Here is a 20,681-nt window from a genome sequence, read left to right as displayed (position 1 = left end):
GTAGGTGGGCGTATTGGCGTAGCTCCAGTCAAATACCTTAACATGTCACGCCCTTAGGGTGGGCAATCTATGTTTTCTATTTCTTTGTTGGCCGGGTATGGTTCCCAATCAGAGGCAGCTGTCTATCGTTGTCTCTGATTGGGGATCATACTTAGGCAGCCTTTTCCACCTGTAGTTTGTGGGATCTTGTTTTTGGTACTGTGCTGTTTAGCCCGACTAGACTTTACGTTTCGTTTGTAAATATATATTTTTTCGGGTGTTCATTAAATAAAGTAAGATGTACACCTACCACGCTGCACCTTGGTCCACTCATTCCAACAACGAGCGTAACAGAACTTCACATTTCTTCACATATCCTTTAAGATCTAAGCTCTAAGATGAGACGGAAACACAAGAAAAGCTTCCTTCCTGATGTGTGAATTGTGTGAAATATCTACCTGTCCCTCTGTAACTCTCCTCTCCTCGTCTCCTCGTCTCCTCACCCCTGCTCCCCTCCTTCCCCTTCTCCCCACCCCTCCTCCGGTTCCTTCCCCTTCTCCTCCCCCTTCTCCCCCTCCTCCCCCTTCTCCTCTCCTCTCCCCGTCTCCTCACCCCTCCTCCATGTCCTCCCCCTTCTCCTCTCCCTGTCTCCTCACCCCTCCTCCCCCTTCTCCTCTCCCCATCTCCTCACCCCTCCTCTCCCTTCTCCTCTCCCTGTCTCCTCACCCCGTCTCCCCCTCCCACCCCTTCTTTTCTCCTCTCCCTGTCTCCTCACCCCTCCTCCCCCTCCCACCCCTTCTCCTCTCCTCTCCCCGTCTCCTCCCCCTCCTCCCCTTCTTCTCATCTCTCTCCCTTCTACTCCCCCTCCTCTACCACCCTTTTAACCCTTCCCCTTCCTCTACCATCCTCCTCAACTCTCCCCATCTCCTCACCCCTCCTTCCTCTCTCCTCCCCCCTCTCCTCACCCCTCCTCAACCCTCCTTCCTCTCTCCTCACCCCACCTCTCCTCATCCCTCCTCCCCCCTCTCCTCTTCCCTCCTCCCCCTCTCCTCCCCCCTTTCTCTCCCTTGTCCTCCCCCCTCCACCACCCCCTCATCCCTCCTCCCTCTCTCCTCATGCCTCCTCCCCCCTCTCCTCACCTCTCCTCCCCCCTTTCCTCACCTCTCCTCACCCTCTCCGTACCACTGCCTCCTCTGTTACTCCCCTGCAGAGGGTCTTGGAGGCCGACGAGAATGGGGACGATTTTCATGATGACAATGAGGACTTTGAAGTGGACACTCCGAAGAGGAAGCAGAGGAAAGGAAGGGTGAGTGTTAGAGAGAGAGGAGGGGGAGGGAACGAGATGAGGGGAAGGGAGAGAGAGGGAGAGAGATGAGGGAGGAGGGAGAGAGAGAGGGGGGAGGGAAGGGGTGAGACAGAGACAGCGACAGAGAGAGAGACAGAGAGAGAGACAGAGAGAGAGAGAGAGAGAGAGATAGACAGAGAGAGAGAGAGAGAGAGAGATAGACAGAGAGACGGAGAGAGAGAGACGGAGAGAGAGAGACAGAGAGAGAGACAGAGAGAGAGAGAGAGAGAGACAGCACCCCCAGACACATTCACACCCCCACCCCAACCAATCAACACCCCCCCACATCAACCATGCCCACACCCCCTTTAGGCCCCCTCAGATCAGACCTATGCCACTCCTGCCCACCCCATGCACCCCACCCCCGCAAAGAGGGCATCAACATGGAAGTCACACATACGCCCAGGTAGTGAGCGGGCAAACAGGCCCAACCCCCACTCTTACACTCGCCCAAGCCAACGGCATGTACCAGATGCTCAGCAGGCTCTGCTCATACTTACTGGCCTAAAGGCCAAACCACGACCAACAACATTGGACACTTTATGGAACAAAAAGCCTTCACTATATCATCCTGGAATATCCAAGGCCTGAGGTCATCGGCCATTTGTAATGTCTTTATTGTTTTGAAACTTCTGTACACAGACACAGACAGACAGACAGACAGACAGACAGACAGACAGACAGACAGACAGACAGACAGAAATTTAATTGAGAGAGAGAGAGAGAGAGAGAGAGAGAGAGAGAGAGAGAGAGAGAGAGAGAGACAGAGAGAGAGACAGAGAGAGAGACAGAGAGAGAGACAGAGAGAGAGAGAGGGAGGGCAAGGCAGCACTGTGTGACCAGTCCTGTGATTCTCTGCCAGGACTTTTTTGTTTCAGAGAAATGAGATGAGTGTTTAGGTTTTAGTTTATGGCTCATTGACATCCCATTGACATCCCATACAACATGATCCTACACCGTGGTCCTACACCATGGTCCTACACCTTGGTCCTACACCGTGGTCCAACACCGTGGTCCAACACCGTGGTCCATGGTCCTACACCGTGGTCCTACACCGTGGTCCTACATCGTGATCCATGGTCCTACACCGTGGTCCTACATCGTGGTCCATGGTCCTACACCGTGGTCCTACACCGTGGTCCATGGTCCTACACCGTGGTCCTACACCGTGGTCCTACACCGTGGTCCTACACCATGGTCCTACACCATGGTCCTACACCGTGGTCCTACATCGTGGTCCTACACCATGGTCCTACACCATGGTCCTACACCGTGGTCCTACACCATGGTCCTACACCGTGGTCCTACACCATGGTCCTACACCGTGGTCCAACACCGTGGTCCAACACCGTGGTCCAACACCGTGGTCCTACACCGTGGTCCTACATCGTGGTCCATGGTCCTACACCGTGGTCCTACATCGTGGTCCATGGTCCTATACCGTGGTCCTACACCATGGTCCATGGTCCAACAACGTGGTCCTACACCGTGGTCCTACACCGTGGTCCAACACCGTGGTCCTACACCGTGGTCCAACACCGTGGTCCTACACCGTGGTCCAACACCGTGGTCCAACACCGTGGTCCTACACCGTGGTCCAACACCGTGGTCCATGATCCTACACCGTGGTCCAACACCGTGGTCCATGGTCCTACACCGTGGTCCAACACCGTGGTCCATGGTCCTACACCGTGGTCCAACACCGTGGTCCATGGTCCTACACCGTGGTCCTACACCGTGGTCCAACACCGTGGTCCTACACCGTGGTCCAACACCGTGGTCCATGGTCCTACACCGTGGTCCAACACCGTGGTCCATGGTCCTACACCGTGGTCCTACACCGTGGTCCTACACCGTGGTCCAACACCGTGGTCCTACACCGTGGTCCAACACCGTGGTCCAACACCGTGGTCCTACACCGTGGTCCTACACCGTGGTCCATGGTCCTACACCGTGGTCCAACACCGTGGTCCATGGTCCTACACCGTGGTCCAACACCGTGGTCCATGATCCTACACCGTGGTCCTACACCGTGATCCATGGTCCTACACCGTGGTCCTACACCGTGGTCCTACAACATGGTCCTACACCGTGGTCCGTGGTCCAACACCGTGGTCCTACACCGTGGTCCATGGTCCTACACCGTGGTCCTACACCGTGGTCCTACACCGTGGTTCTACACCGTGGTCCAACACCGTGGTCCGTGGTCCAACACCGTGGTCCAACACCATGGTCCTACACCGTGGTCCTACACTGTGATCCATGGTCCTACACCGTGGTCCTACACCGTGGTCCATGGTCCAACACCGTGGTCCAACACCATGGTCCTACACCGTGGTCCTACACTGTGATCCATGGTCCTACACCGTGGTCCAACACCGTGGTCCTACACCGTGGTCCAACACCGTGGTCCTACACCGTGGTCCAACACCGTGGTCCTACACCGTGGTCCTACACCGTGGTCCTACACCGTGGTCCTACACCGTGGTCCATGGTCCTACACCGTGGTCCAACACTGTGGTCCTACACCGTGGTCCTACACCGTGGTCCTACACCGTGGTCCAACACCGTGGTCCAACACCGTGGTCCATGATCCTACAACATGGTCCTACACCGTGGTCCGTGGTCCTACACCGTGGTCCAACACCGTGGTCCTACACCGTGGTCCAACACCGTGGTCCAACACCGTGGTCCATGGTCCTACACCGTGGTCCTACACCGTGGTCCTACATCGTGATCCATGGTCCTACACCGTGGTCCTACATCGTGGTCCATGGTCCTACACCGTGGTCCTACACCGTGGTCCATGGTCCTACACCGTGGTCCTACACCGTGGTCCATGGTCCTACACCGTGGTCCTACATCGTGGTCCTACACCATGGTCCTACACCATGGTCCTACACCGTGGTCCTACACCATGGTCCTACACCGTGGTCCAACACCGTGGTCCAACACCGTGGTCCAACACCGTGGTCCTACACCGTGGTCCTACATCGTGGTCCATGGTCCTACACCATGGTACTACACCGTGGTCCATGGTCCAACAACGTGGTCCTACACTGTGGTCCTACACCGTGGTCCTACACCATGATCCTACACCGTGGTCCTACACCGTGGTCCATGGTCCAACACCGTGGTCCAACACCGTGGTCCTACACCGTGGTCCAACACCGTGGTCCAACACCGTGGTCCAACACCGTGGTCCAACACCGTGGTCCAACACCGTGGTCCAACACCGTGGTCCAACACCGTGGTCCAACACCGTGGTCCATGATCCTACACCGTTGTCCAACACCGTGGTCCATGGTCCTACACCGTGGTCCAACACCGTGGTCCTACACCGTGGTCCAACACCGTGGTCCAACACCGTGGTCCATGGTCCTACACCGTGGTCCTACACCGTGGTCCTACATCGTGATCCATGGTCCTACACCGTGGTCCTACATCGTGGTCCATGGTCCTACACCGTGGTCCTACACCGTGGTCCATGGTCCTACACTGTGGTCCTACACCGTGGTCCATGGTCCTGCACCGTGGTCCTACACCGTGGTCCATGGTCCTACACCGTGGTCCTACATCGTGGTCCTACACCATGGTCCTACACCATGGTCCTACACCGTGGTCCTACACCATGGTCCTACACCGTGGTCCAACACCGTGGTCCAACACCGTGGTCCAACACCGTGGTCCTACACCGTGGTCCTACATCGTGGTCCATGGTCCTACACCGTGGTCCTACACCGTGGTCCATGGTCCAACAACGTGGTCCTACACTGTGGTCCTACACCATGGTCCAACACCGTGGTCCTACACCGTGGTCCAACACCGTGGTCCATGATCCTACACCGTTGTCCAACACCGTGGTCCATGGTCCTACACCGTGGTCCATGGTCCTACACCGTGGTCCAACACCGTGGTCCTACACCGTGGTCCTACACCGTGGTCCTACACCGTGGTCCAACACCGTGGTCCTACACCGTGGTCCAACACCGTGGTCCAACACCGTGGTCCAACACCGTGGTCCTACACCGTGGTCCTACACCGTGGTCCATGGTCCTACACCGTGGTCCAACACCGTGGTCCATGGTCCTACACCGTGGTCCAACACCGTGGTCCATGATCCTACACCGTGGTCCTACACCGTGATCCATGGTCCTACACCGTGGTCCTACACCGTGGTCCTACAACATGGTCCTACACCGTGGTCCTACACCATGGTCCTACACCGTGGTCCAACACCGTGGTCCAACACCGTGGTCCTACACCGTGGTCCTACACCATGGTCCATGATCCTACACCGTGGTCCTACACCGTGGTCCTACACCGTGGTTCTACACCATGGTCCATGATCCAACACCGTGGTCCTACACCGTGGTCCTACACCGTGGTCCAACACCGTGGTCCAACACCGTGGTCCGTGGTCCAACACCGTGGTCCAACACCATGGTCCTACACCGTGGTCCTACACCGTGATCCATGGTCCTACACCGTGGTCCAACACCGTGGTCCTACACCGTGGTCCTACACCGTGGTCCTACACCGTGGTCCTACACCGTGGTCCTACACCGTGGTCCATGGTCCTACACCGTGGTCCAACACCGTGGTCCTACACCGTGGTCCTACACCGTGGTCCTACACCGTGGTTCAACACCGTGGTCCAACACCGTGGTCCATGGTCCTACAACATGGTCCTACACCGTGGTCCATGGTCCTACACCGTGGTCCAACACCGTGGTCCTACACCGTGGTCCAACACCGTGGTCCAACACCGTGGTCCATGGTCCTACAACATGGTCCTACACCGTGGTCCATGGTCCTACACCGTGGTCCAACACCGTGGTCCTACACCGTGGTCCTACACCGTGGTCCTACACCGTGGTCCTACACCGTGGTCCTACACCGTGGTCCAACACCGTGGTCCTACACCGTGGTCCGTGGTCCTACAACATGGTCCTACACCGTGGTCCATGGTCCTACAACATGGTCCTACACCGTGGTCCTACACCGTGGTCCAACACCGTGGTCCTACACCGTGGTCCTACACCGTGGTCCAACACCGTGGTCCTACACCGTGGTCCGTGGTCCTACACCGTGGTCCTACACCGTGGTCCAACACCGTGGTCCTACACCGTGGTCCATGATCCTACACCGTGGTCCTACACCGTGGTCCTACACCCTGGTTCTACACCATGGTCCATGATCCAACACCGTGGTCCTACACCGTGGTCCAACACCGTGGTCCTACACCATGGTCCAACACCGTGGTCCAACACCGTGGTCCGTGGTCCACACCGTGGTCCAACACCATGGTCCTACACCGTGGTCCTACACCGTGATCCATGGTCCTACACCGTGGTCCTACACCGTGGTCCATGGTCCTACACCGTGGTCCAACACCGTGGTCCTACACCGTGGTCCAACACCGTGGTCCTACACCGTGGTCCTACACCGTGGTCCTACACCGTGGTCCATGGTCCTACACCGTGGTCCAACACCGTGGTCCAACACCGTGGTCCTACACCGTGGTCCTACACTGTGGTCCATGGTCCTACACCGTGGTCCTACACCGTGGTCCAACACCGTGGTCCATGGTCCTACACCGTGGTCCTACATCGTGGTCCTACACCATGGTCCTACACCATGGTCCTACACCGTGGTCCTACACCATGGTCCTACACCGTGGTCCTACACCGTGGTCCAACACCGTGGTCCAACACCGTGGTCCTACACCGTGGTCCTACATCGTGGTCCATGGTCCTACACCGTGGTCCTACACCGTGGTCCGTGGTCCAACAACGTGGTCCTACACCGTGGTCCTACACCGTGGTCCAACACCGTGGTCCTACACCGTGGTCCTACATCGTGGTCCTACACCATGGTCCTACACCGTGGTCCAACACCGTGGTCCTACACCGTGGTCCAACACCGTGGTCCAACACCGTGGTCCAACACCGTGGTCCTACACCGTGGTCCTACACCGTGGTCCATGGTCCTACACCGTGGTCCAACACCGTGGTCCATGGTCCTACACCGTGGTCCAACACCGTGGTCCATGATCCTACACCGTGGTCCTACACCGTGATCCATGGTCCTACACCGTGGTCCTACACCGTGGTCCTACAACATGGTCCTACACCGTGGTCCTACACCGTGGTCCATGGTCCTACACCGTGGTCCTACACCATGGTCCTACACCGTGGTCCTACACCGTGGTCCATGATCCTACACCGTGGTCCTACACCGTGGTCCTACACCGTGGTTCTACACCATGGTCCATGATCCAACACCGTGGTCCTACACCGTGGTCCTACACCGTGGTCCAACACCGTGGTCCAACACCGTGGTCTGTGGTCCAACACCGTGGTCCAACACCATGGTCCTACACCGTGGTCCTACACCGTGATCCATGGTCCTACACCGTGGTCCTACACCGTGGTCCATGGTCCTACACCGTGGTCCAACACCGTGGTCCTACACGTGGTCCTACACCGTGGTCCTACACCGTGGTCCTACACCGTGGTCCATGGTCCTACACCGTGGTCCAACACCGTGGTCCTACACCGTGGTCCTACACCGTGGTCCTACAACGTGGTCCTACACCGTGGTCCAACACCGTGGTCCATGGTCCTACAACATGGTCCTACACCGTGGTCCATGGTCCTACACCGTGGTCCAACACCGTGGTCCTACACTGTGGTCCAACACCGTGGTCCAACACCGTGGTCCATGGTCCTACAAAATGGTCCTACACCGTGGTCCAACACCGTGGTCCTACACCGTGGTCCAACACCGTGGTCCAACACCGTGGTCCATGGTCCTACAACATGGTCCTACACCGTGGTCCATGGTCCTACACCGTGGTCCAACACCGTGGTCCTACACCGTGGTCCTACACCGTGGTCCTACACCGTGGTCCTACACCGTGGTCCTAAACCGTGGTCCTACACCGTGGTCCAACACCGTGGTCCTACACCGTGGTCCGTGGTCCTACAACATGGTCCTACACCGTGGTCCATGGTCCTACAACATGGTCCTACACCGTGGTCCTACACCGTGGTCCAACACCGTGGTCCTACACCGTGGTCCTACACCGTGGTCCAACACCGTGGTCCTACACCGTGGTCCGTGGTCCTACACCGTGGTCCAACACCGTGGTCCTACACCGTGGTCCATGATCCTACACCGTGGTCCTACACCGTGGTCCTACACCGTGGTTCTACACCATGGTCCATGATCCAACACCGTGGTCCTACACCGTGGTCCAACACCGTGGTCCTACACCATGGTCCAACACCGTGGTCCAACACCGTGGTCCGTGGTGAACACCGTGGTCCAACACCATGGTCCTACACCGTGGTCCTACACCGTGATCCATGGTCCTACACCGTGGTCCTACACCGTGGTCCATGGTCCTACACCGTGGTCCAACACCGTGGTCCTACACCGTGGTCCAACACCGTGGTCCTACACCGTGGTCCTACACCGTGGTCCTACACCGTGGTCCATGGTCCTACACCGTGGTCCAACACCGTGGTCCAACACCGTGGTCCTACACCGTGGTCCTACACCGTGGTCCATGGTCCTACACCGTGGTCCTACACCGTGGTCCAACACCGTGGTCCATGGTCCTACACCGTGGTCCTACATCGTGGTCCTACACCATGGTCCTACACCGTGGTCCTACACCGTGGTCCTACACCGTGGTCCTACACCGTGGTCCTACACCGTGGTCCAACACCGTGGTCCAACACCGTGGTCCTACACCGTGGTCCTACATCGTGGTCCATGGTCCTACACCGTGGTCCTACACCGTGGTCCATGGTCCAACAACGTGGTCCTACACCGTGGTCCTACACCGTGGTCCAACACCGTGGTCCTACACCGTGGTCCTACATCGTGGTCCTACACCATGGTCCTACACCGTGGTCCAACACCGTGGTCCTACACCGTGGTCCAACACCGTGGTCCAACACCGTGGTCCAACACCGTGGTCCTACACCGTGGTCCTACACCGTGGTCCATGGTCCTACACCGTGGTCCAACACCGTGGTCCATGGTCCTACACCGTGGTCCAACACCGTGGTCCATGATCCTACACCGTGGTCCTACACCGTGATCCATGGTCCTACACCGTGGTCCTACACCGTGGTCCTACAACATGGTCCTACACCGTGGTCCTACACCGTGGTCCATGGTCCTACACCGTGGTCCTACACCATGGTCCTACACCGTGGTCCTACACCGTGGTCCATGATCCTACACCGTGGTCCTACACCGTGGTCCTACACCGTGGTCCAACACCGTGGTCCATGATCCTACACCGTGGTCCTACACCGTGATCCATGGTCCTACACCGTGGTCCTACACCGTGGTCCTACAACATGGTCCTACACCGTGGTCCATGATCCTACACCGTGGTCCTACACCGTGGTCCTACACCGTGGTTCTACACCATGGTCCATGATCCAACACCGTGGTCCTACACCGTGGTCCAACACCGTGGTCCAACACCGTGGTCCGTGGTCCAACACCGTGGTCCAACACCATGGTCCTACACCGTGGTCCTACACCGTGATCCATGGTCCTACACCGTGGTCCTACACCGTGGTCCATGGTCCTACACCGTGGTCCAACACCGTGGTCCTACACCGTGGTCCTACACCGTGGTCCTACACCGTGGTCCTACACCGTGGTCCATGGTCCTACACCGTGGTCCAACACCGTGGTCCTACACCGTGGTCCTACACCGTGGTCCTACAACGTGGTCCTACACCGTGGTCCAACACCGTGGTCCATGGTCCTACAACATGGTCCTACACCGTGGTCCATGGTCCTACACCGTGGTCCAACACCGTGGTCCTACACCGTGGTCCAACACCGTGGTCCAACACCGTGGTCCATGGTCCTACAAAATGGTCCTACACCGTGGTCCATGGTCCTACACCGTGGTCCTACACCGTGGTCCTACACCGTGGTCCTAAACCGTGGTCCTACACCGTGGTCCAACACCGTGGTCCTACACCGTGGTCCGTGGTCCTACAACATGGTCCTACACCGTGGTCCATGGTCCTACAACATGGTCCTACACCGTGGTCCTACACCGTGGTCCAACACCGTGGTCCTACACCGTGGTCCTACACCGTGGTCCAACACCGTGGTCCTACACCGTGGTCCGTGGTCCTACACCGTGGTCCTACACCGTGGTCCATCACCGTGGTCCTACACCGTGGTCCATGATCCTACACCGTGGTCCTACACCGTGGTTCGTGGTCCTACAACATGGTCCTACACCGTGGTCCATGGTCCTACAACATGGTCCTACACCGTGGTCCTACACCGTGGTCCAACACCGTGGTCCTACACCGTGGTCCTACACCGTGGTCCAACACCGTGGTCCTACACCGTGGTCCGTGGTCCTACACCGTGGTCCTACACCGTGGTCCAACACCGTGGTCCTACACCGTGGTCCAACACCGTGGTCCTACACCATGGTCCAACACCGTGGTCCAACACCGTGGTCCGTGGTCCACACCGTGGTCCAACACCATGGTCCTACACCGTGGTCCTACACCGTGATCCATGGTCCTACACCGTGGTCCTACACCGTGGTCCATGGTCCTACACCGTGGTCCAACACCGTGGTCCTAGACCGTGGTCCAACACCGTGGTCCTACACCGTGGTCCTACACCGTGGTCCTACACCGTGGTCCATGGTCCTACACCGTGGTCCAACACCGTGGTCCAACACCGTGGTCCTACACCGTGGTCCTACACCGTGGTCCATGGTCCTACACCGTGGTCCTACACCGTGGTCCAACACCGTGGTCCATGGTCCTACACCGTGGTCCTACATCGTGGTCCTACACCATGGTCCTACACCATGGTCCTACACCGTGGTCCTACACCGTGGTCCTACACCGTGGTCCTACACCGTGGTCCAACACCGTGGTCCAACACCGTGGTCCTACACCGTGGTCCTACATCGTGGTCCATGGTCCTACACCGTGGTCCTACACCGTGGTCCATGGTCCAACAACGTGGTCCTACACCGTGGTCCTACACCGTGGTCCAACACCGTGGTCCTACACCGTGGTCCTACATCGTGGTCCTACACCATGGTCCTACACCGTGGTCCTACACCGTGGTCCTACACCATGGTCCTACACCGTGGTCCTACACCGTGGTCCTACACCGTGGTCCTACACCGTGGTCCAACACCGTGGTCCATGGTCCTACACCGTGGTCCAACACCGTGGTCCATGGTCCTACACCGTGGTCCTACACCGTGGTCCAACACCGTGGTCCTACACCGTGGTCCATGGTCCTACACCGTGGTCCAACACCGTGGTCCAACACCGCGGTCCAACACCGTGGTCCTACACCGTGGTCCTACACCGTGATCCATGGTCCTACACCGTGGTCCAACACCGTGGTCCATGGTCCTACACCGTGGTCCAACACCGTGGTCCATGATCCTACACCGTGGTCCTACACCGTGATCCATGGTCCTACACCGTGGTCCTACACCGTGGTCCTACAACATGGTCCTACACCGTGGTCCTACACCGTGGTCCATGGTCCTACACCGTGGTCCTACACCGTGGTCCATGGTCCTACACCGTGGTCCAACACCGTGATCCTACAACATGGTCCTACACCGTGGTCCAACACCGTGATCCTACAACATGGTCCTACACCGTGGTCCAACACCATGGTCCTACACTGTGGTCCAAAACCATGGTCCTACACCGTGGTCCAACACCGTGGTCCAACACCGTGGTCCTACACCGTGGTCCTACACCGTGGTCCATGATCCTACACCGTGGTCCTACACCGTGGTCCTACACCGTGGTTCTACATCATGGTCCATGATCCAACACTGTGGTCCTACACCGTGGTCCTACACCGTGGTCCAACACCGTGGTCCTACACCGTGGTCCAACACCGTGGTCCTACACCATGGTCCTACACCGTGGTCCTACACCGTGGTCCTACACCGTGGTCCATGGTCCTACACCGTGGTCCAACACCGTGGTCCTACACCGTGGTCCTACACCGTGGTCCTACACCGTGGTCCAACACCGTGGTCCAACACCGTGGTCCAACACCGTGGTCCATGGTCCTACAACATGGTCCTACACCGTGGTCCATGGTCCTACACCGTGGTCCAACACCGTGGTCCTACACCGTGGTCCAACACCGTGGTCCAACACCATGGCCCATGGTCCTACAACATGGTCCTACACCGTGGTCCATGGTCCTACACCGTGGTCCAACACCGTGGTCCTACACCGTGGTCCTACACCGTGGTCCTACACCGTGGTCCTACACCGTGGTCCTACACCGTGGTCCTACACCATGGTCCTACACCGTGGTCCAACACCGTGGTCCTACACCGTGGTCCTACACCGTGGTCCTACACCGTGGTCCTACACCGTGGTCCTACACCGTGGTCCAACACCGTGGTCCTACACCGTGGTCCGTGGTCCTACAACATGGTCCTACACCGTAGTCCATGGTCCTACAACATGGTCCTACACCGTGGTCCTACACCGTGGTCCAAAACCGTGGTCCTACACCGTGGTCCTACACCGTGGTCCAACACCGTGGTCCTACACCGTGGTCCGTGGTCCTACACCGTGGTCCTACACCGTGGTCCAACACCGTGGTCCTACACCGTGGTCCATGGTCCTACAACATGGTCCTACACCGTGGTCCAACACCATGGTCCTACACCGTGGTCCAACACCGTGGTCCAACACCGTGGTCCTACACACTGGTCCTACACCGTGGTCCATGATCCTACACCGTGGTCCTACACCGTGGTCCTACACCGTGGTTCTACACCATGGTCCATGATCCAACACCGTGGTCCTACACCGTGGTCCAACACCGTGGTCCTACACCATGGTCCAACACCGTGGTCCAACACCGTGGTCCGTGGTCCACGCCGTGGTCCAAGACCATGGTCCTACACCGTGGTCCTACACCGTGATCCATGGTCCTACACCGTGGTCCTACACCGTGGTCCATGATCCTACACCGTGGTCCTACACCGTGGTCCTACACCGTGGTTCTACACCATGGTCCATGATCCAACACTGTGGTCCTACACCGTGGTCCTACACCGTGGTCCAACACCGTGGTCCTACACCGTGGTCCTACACCGTGGTCCTACACCGTGGTCCTACACCGTGGTCCTACACCGTGGTCCATGGTCCTACACCGTGGTCCAACACCGTGGTCCTACACCGTGGTCCTACACCGTGGTCCTACACCGTGGTCCAACACCGTGGTTCAACACCGTGGTCCATGGTCCTACAACATGGTCCTACACCGTGGTCCATGGTCCTACACCGTGGTCCAACACCGTGGTCCTACACCGTGGTCCAACACCGTGGTCCAACACCGTGGTCCATGGTCCTACAACATGGTCCTACACCGTGGTCCATGGTCCTACACCGTGGTTCAACACCGTGGTCCTACACCGTGGTCCTACACCGTGGTCCTACACCGTGGTCCTACACCGTGGTCCTACACCGTTGTCCAACACCGTGGTCCTACACCGTGGTCCGTGGTCCTACAACATGGTCCTACACCGTGGTCCATGGTCCTACAACATGGTCCTACACCGTGGTCCTACACCATGGTCCAACACCGTGGTCCTACACCGTGGTCCTACACCGTGGTCCAACACCGTGGTCCTACACCGTGGTCTGTGGTCCTACACCGTGGTCCTACACCGTGGTCCAACACCGTGGTCCTACACCGTGGTCCATGGTCCTACAACATGGTCCTACACCGTGGTCCAACACCATGGTCCTACACCGTGGTCCAACACCGTGGTCCAACACCGTGGTCCTACACCGTGGTCCTACACCGTGGTCCATGATCCTACACCGTGGTCCTACACCGTGGTCCTACACCGTGGTTCTACACCATGGTCCATGATCCAACACCGTGGTCCTACACCGTGGTCCAACACCGTGGTCCTACACCATGGTCCAACACCGTAGTCCAACACCGTGGTCCGTGGTCCACACCGTGGTCCAACACCATGGTCCTACACCGTGGTCCTACACCGTGATCCATGGTCCTACACCGTGGTCCTACACCGTGGTCCATGGTCCTACACCGTGGTCCAACACCGTGGTCCTACACCGTGGTCCAACACCGTGGTCCTACACCGTGGTCCTGCACCGTGGTCCATGGTCCTACACCGTGGTCCAACACCGTGGTCCATGGTCCTACAACATGGTCCTACACCGTGGTCCATGGTCCTACACCGTGGTCCAACACCGTGGTCCTACACCGTGGTCCTACACCGTGGTCCTACACCGTGGTCCTACACCGTGGTCCAACACCGTGGTCCTACACCGTGGTCCTACACCGTGGTCCTACACCATGGTCCTACACCGTGGTCCTACACCATGGTCCTACACCGTGGTCCTACACCGTGGTCCTACACCGTGGTCCTACACCGTGGTCCAACACCGTGGTCCATGGTCCTACACCGTGGTCCAACACCGTGGTCCATGGTCCTACACCGTGGTCCTACACCGTGGTCCAACACCGTGGTCCATGGTCCTACACCGTGGTCCATCACCGTGGTCCATGGTCCTACACCGTGGTCCTACACCGTGGTCCAACACCGTGGTCCAACACCGTGGTCCATGGTCCTACACCGTGGTCCAACACCGTGGTCCATGGTCCTACACCGTGGTCCTACACCGTGGTCCAACACCGTGGTCCTACACCGTGGTCCAACACCGTGGTCCAACACCGTGATCCTACAACATGGTCCTACACCGTGGTCCAACACCGTGGTCCAACACCGTGGTCCAACACCATGGTCCTACACCGTGGTCCAACACCATGGTCCTACACCGTGGTCCAACACCGTGGTGTAACACCGTGGTCCTACACCGTGGTCCTACACCGTGGTCCATGATCCTACACCGTGGTCCTACACCGTGGTCCTACACCGTGGTTCTACACCATGGTCCATGATCCAACACCGTGGTCCTACACCGTGGTCCAACACCGTGGTCCTACACCGTGGTCCTACACCGTGGTCCATGGTCCTACACCGTGGGCCAACACCGTGGTCCTACACCGTGGTCCTACACCGTGGTCCTACACCGTGGTCCAACACCGTGGTCCATGGTCCTACAACATGGTCCTACACCGTGGTCCATGGTCCTACACCGTGGTCCAACACCGTGGTCCTACACCGTGGTCCTACACCGTGGTCCAACACCGTGGTCCTACACCGTGGTCCATGGTCCTACAACATGGTCCTACACCGTGGTCCATGGTCCTACAACATGGTCCTACACCGTGGTCCTACACCGTGGTCCAACACCGTGGTCCTACACCGTGGTCCATGGTCCTACAACATGGTCCTACACCGTGGTCCAACACCATGGTCCTACACCGTGGTCCAACACCGTGGTCCTACACCGTGGTCCTACACCGTGGTCCATGATCCTACACCGTGGTCTTACACCGTGGTCCTACACCGTGGTTCTACACCATGGTCCATGATCCAACACCGTGGTCCTACACCGTGGTCCAACACCGTGGTCCTACACCGTGGTCCAACACCGTGGTCCAACACCGTGGTCCGTGGTCCACACCGTGGTCCAACACCATGGTCCTACACCGTGGTCCTACACCGTGATCCATGGTCCTACACCGTGGTCCTACACCGTGGTCCATGGTCCTACACCGTGGTCCAACACCGTGGTCCTACACCGTGGTCCAACACCGTGGTCCTACACCGTGGTCCTACACCGTGGTCCTACACCGTGGTCCTACACCGTGGTCCAACACCGTGGTCCTACACCGTGGTCCAACACCGTGGTCCTACACCGTGGTCCTACACCGTGGTCCTACACCGTGGTCCTACACCGTGGCCCATGGTCCTACACCGTGGTCCAACACCGTGGTCCTACACCGTGGTCCTACACCGTGGTCCTACACCGTGGTCCTACACCGTGGTCCTACACCGTGGTCCAACACCGTGGTCCTACACCGTGGTCCATGGTCCTACAACATGGTCCTACACCGTGGTCCATGGTCCTACAACATGGTCCTACACCGTGGTCCATGGTCCTACACCGTGGTCCAACACCGTGGTCCTACACCGTGGTCCTACACCGTGGTCCAACAACGTGGTCCTACACCGTGGTCCATGGTCCTACACCGTGGTCCAACACCGTGGTCCTACACCGTGGTCCTACACCGTGGTCCTACACCGTGGTCCTACACCGTGGTCCAACACCGTGGTCCTACACCGTGGTCCATGGTCCTACAACATGGTCCTACACCGTGTTCCATGGTCCTACAACATGGTCCTACACCGTGGTCCTACACCGTGGTCCAACACCGTGGTCCTACACCGTGGTCCTACACCGTGGTCCAACACCGTGGTCCTACACCGTGGTCCATGGTCCTACAACATGGTCCTACACCGTGGTCTATGGTCCTACACCGTGGTCCTACACCGTGGTCCAACACCATGGTCCTACACCGTGGTCCAACACCGTGGTCCAACACCGTGGTCCGTGGTCCACACCGTGGTCCAACACCATGGTCCTACACCGTGGTCCTACACCGTGATCCATGGTCCTACACCGTGGTCCTACACCGTGGTCCATGGTCCTACACCGTGGTCCAACACCGTGGTCCTACACCGTGGTCCAACACCGTGGTCCTACACCGTGGTCCTACACCGTGGTCCTACACCGTGGTCCATGGTCCTACACCGTGGTCCAACACCGTGGTCCAACACCGTCGTCCTACACCGTGGTCCAACACCGTGGTCCTACACCGTGGTCCTACACCGTGGTCCTACACCGTGGTCCTACACCGTGGTCCATGGTCCTACACCGTGGTCCAACACCGTGGTCCTACACCGTGGTCCTACACCGTGGTCCTACACCGTGGTCCTACACCGTGGTCCTACACCGTGGTCCTACACCGTGGTCCAACACCGTGGTCCTACACCGTGGTCCATGGTCCTACAACATGGTCCTACACCGTGGTCCATGGTCCTACAACATGGTCCTACACCGTGGTCCATGGTCCTACACCGTGGTCCAACACCGTGGTCCTACACCGTGGTCCTACACCGTGGTCCAACAACGTGGTCCTACACCGTGGTCCATGGTCCTACACCGTGGTCCAACACCGTGGTCCTACACCGTGGTCCTACACCGTGGTCCTACACCGTGGTCCAACACCGTGGTCCTACACCGTGGTCCATGGTCCTACAACATGGTCCTACACCGTGTTCCATGGTCCTACAACATGGTCCTACACCGTGGTCCTACACCGTGGTCCAACACCGTGGTCCTACACCGTGGTCCTACACCGTGGTCCAACACCGTGGTCCTACACCGTGGTCCATGGTCCTACAACATGGTCCTACACCGTGGTCTATGGTCCTACACCGTGGTCCTACACCGTGGTCCAACACCATGGTCCTACACCGTGGTCCAACACCGTGGTCCATGGTTCTACAACATTGTCCTACACCGTGGTCCTACACCGTGGTCCATGGTCCTACAACATAGTCCTACACCGTGGTCCTACACCGTGGTCCTACACCGTGGTCCAACACCGTGGTCCAACATCATGGTCCTACACCATGATCCAAAACCGTGGTCCAACACCGTGGTCCTACACCGTGGTCCTACACCGTGGTCCAACACCATGGTCCTACACCGTGGTCCAACACCGTGGTCCATGGTCCTACAACATAGTCCTACAACATGGTCCTACACCGTGGTCCTACACCGTGGTCCAACACCGTGGTCCAACATCATGGTCCATGATCCAACACCGTGGTCCAACACCGTGGTCCGTGGTCCACACCGTGGTCCAACACCATGGTCCTACACCGTGGTCCTACACCGTGATCCATGGTCCTACACCGTGGTCCATGGTCCTACACCGTGGTCCAACACCGTGGTCCTACACCGTGGTCCAACACCGTGGTCCTACACCGTGGTCCTACACCGTGGTCCTACACCGTGGTCCTACACCGTGGTCCATGGTCCTACACCGTGGTCCAACACCGTGGTCCTACACCGTGGTCCAACACCGTGGTCCAACACCGTGGTCCTACACCGTGGTCCAACACCGTTGTCCAACACCGTGGTCCATGGTCCTACAACATGGTCCTACACCGTGGTCCAACACCGTGGTCCTACACCGTGGTCCTACACCGTGGTCCTACACCGTGGTCCAACACCGTGGTCCTACACCGTGGTCCATGGTCCTACAACATGGTCCTACACCGTGGTCCATGGTCCTACAACATGGTCCTACACCGTGGTCCATGGTCCTACACCGTGGTCCAACACCGTGGTCCTACACCGTGGTCCTACACCGTGGTCCAACACCGTGGTCCTACACCGTGGTCCATGGTCCTACACCGTGGTCCAACACCGTGGTCCTACACCGTGGTCCTACACCGTGGTCCTACACCGTGGTCCTACACCGTGGTCCAACACCGTGGTCCTACACCGTGGTCCTACACCGTGGTCCTACACCGTGGTCCAACACCGTGGTCCTACACCGTGGTCCATGGTCCTACAACATGGTCCTACACCGTGGTCCATGGTCCTACAACATGGTCCTACACCGTGGTCCATGGTCCTACACCGTGGTCCTACAACATGGTCCTACACCGTGGTCCAACACCGTGGTCCTACACCGTGGTCCGTGGTCCTACACCGTGGTCCTACACCGTGGTCCTACACCGTGGTCCAACACCGTGGTCCTACACCGTGGTCCTACACCGTGGTCCAACACCGTGGTCCTACACCGTGGTCCGTGGTCCTACACCGTGGTCCTACACCGTGGTCCAACACCGTGGTCCAACACCGTGGTCCTACACCGTGGTCCTACCCCGTGGTCCAACACCGTGGTCCAACACCGTTACCTACCCCGTGGTCCAACACCGTGGTCCAACACCGTTACCTACCCCGTGGTCCAACACCGTTACCTACCCCGTGGTCCTACACCATGGTCCTACACCGTGGTCCTACACCGTGGTCCAACACCGTTACCTACCCCGTTGTCCAACACCGTTACCTACCCCGTGGTCCTACACCATGGTCCTACACCGTGGTCCTACACCGTGGTCCAACACCGTTACCTACCCCGTGGTCCTACACCATCGTCCTACACCGTGGTCCTACACCGTGGTCCAACACCGTTACCTACACCGTGGTCCTACACCGTGGTCCAACACCGTTACCTACCCCGTGGTCCAACACCGTTACCTACCCCGTGGTCCTACACCATGGTCCTACACCGTGGTCCTACACCGTGGTCCAACACCGTTACCTACCCCGTTGTCCAACACTGTTACCTACCCCGTGGTCCTACACCATGGTCCTACACCGTGGTCCAACACCGTTACCTACCCCGTGGTCCTACACTGTGGTCCTACACCGTGGTCCAACACCGTGGTTCTACACCGTGGTCCTACACCGTGGTCCTACACCGTGGTCCAACACCGTGGTCCATGGTCCTACACCGTGGTCCTACACCGTGGTCCAACACCGTGGTCTGTGGTCCTACACCGTGGTCCTACACCGTGGTCCTACACCGTGGTCCTACACCGTGGTCTGTGGTCCTACACCGTGGTCTGTGGTCCTACACCGTGGTCCAACACCGTGGTCCTTGGTCCTACACCGTGGTCCTACCCCGTGGTCCAACACCGTGGTCCAACACCGTTACCTACCCCGTGGTCCAACACCGTTACCTACCCCGTGGTCCTACACCATGGTCCTACACCATGGTCCTACACCGTGGTCCAACACCGTTACCTACCCCGTTGTCCAACACCGTTACCTACCCCGTGGTCCTACACCGTGGTCCTACACCGTGGTCCAACACCGTTACCTACCCCGTGGTCCTACACCATCGTCCTACACCGTGGTCCTACACCGTGGTCCAACACCGTTACCTACACCGTGGTCCTACACCGTGGTCCAACACCGTTACCTACCCCGTGGTCCAACACCGTTACCTACCCCGTGGTCCTACACCATGGTCCTACACCGTGGTCCTACACCGTGGTCCAACACCGTTACCTACCCCGTGGTCCTACACCATGGTCCTACACCGTGGTCCTACACCGTGGTCCAACACCGTTACCTACCCCGTGGTCCTACACTGTGGTCCTACACCGTGGTCCAACACCGTGGTTCTACACCGTGGTCCTACACCGTGGTCCTACACCGTGGTCCAACACCGTGGTTCTACACCGTGGTCCTACAACATGGTCCTACACCGTGGTCCAACACCGTGGTCTGTGGTCCTACACCGTGGTCCTACA

The 20,681-nt window shown here is 58.7% G+C and overlaps 1 protein-coding gene across 2 annotated transcripts in view; it reads left to right on the top strand.

The window, feature by feature from the left end:
- LOC129825524 (zinc finger protein DPF3-like) overlaps window positions 1-20,681 on the top strand; it is a 68,707-nt gene that overhangs the window by 29,014 nt on the left and 19,012 nt on the right. For both annotated transcript variants that reach the window (XM_055885687.1, XM_055885686.1), the window contains exon 5: window positions 1,190-1,285. In XM_055885687.1, the coding sequence (XP_055741662.1) occupies window positions 1,190-1,285 (96 nt within the window). The remainder of the gene's footprint in view (window positions 1-1,189; window positions 1,286-20,681) is intronic.

This window comes from Salvelinus fontinalis, chromosome 27 (genome assembly GCF_029448725.1).
Source record: "Salvelinus fontinalis isolate EN_2023a chromosome 27, ASM2944872v1, whole genome shotgun sequence".
Lineage (NCBI taxonomy): Eukaryota > Metazoa > Chordata > Actinopteri > Salmoniformes > Salmonidae > Salvelinus > Salvelinus fontinalis.
This window is presented reverse-complemented; position numbering and strand designations above follow the sequence as displayed.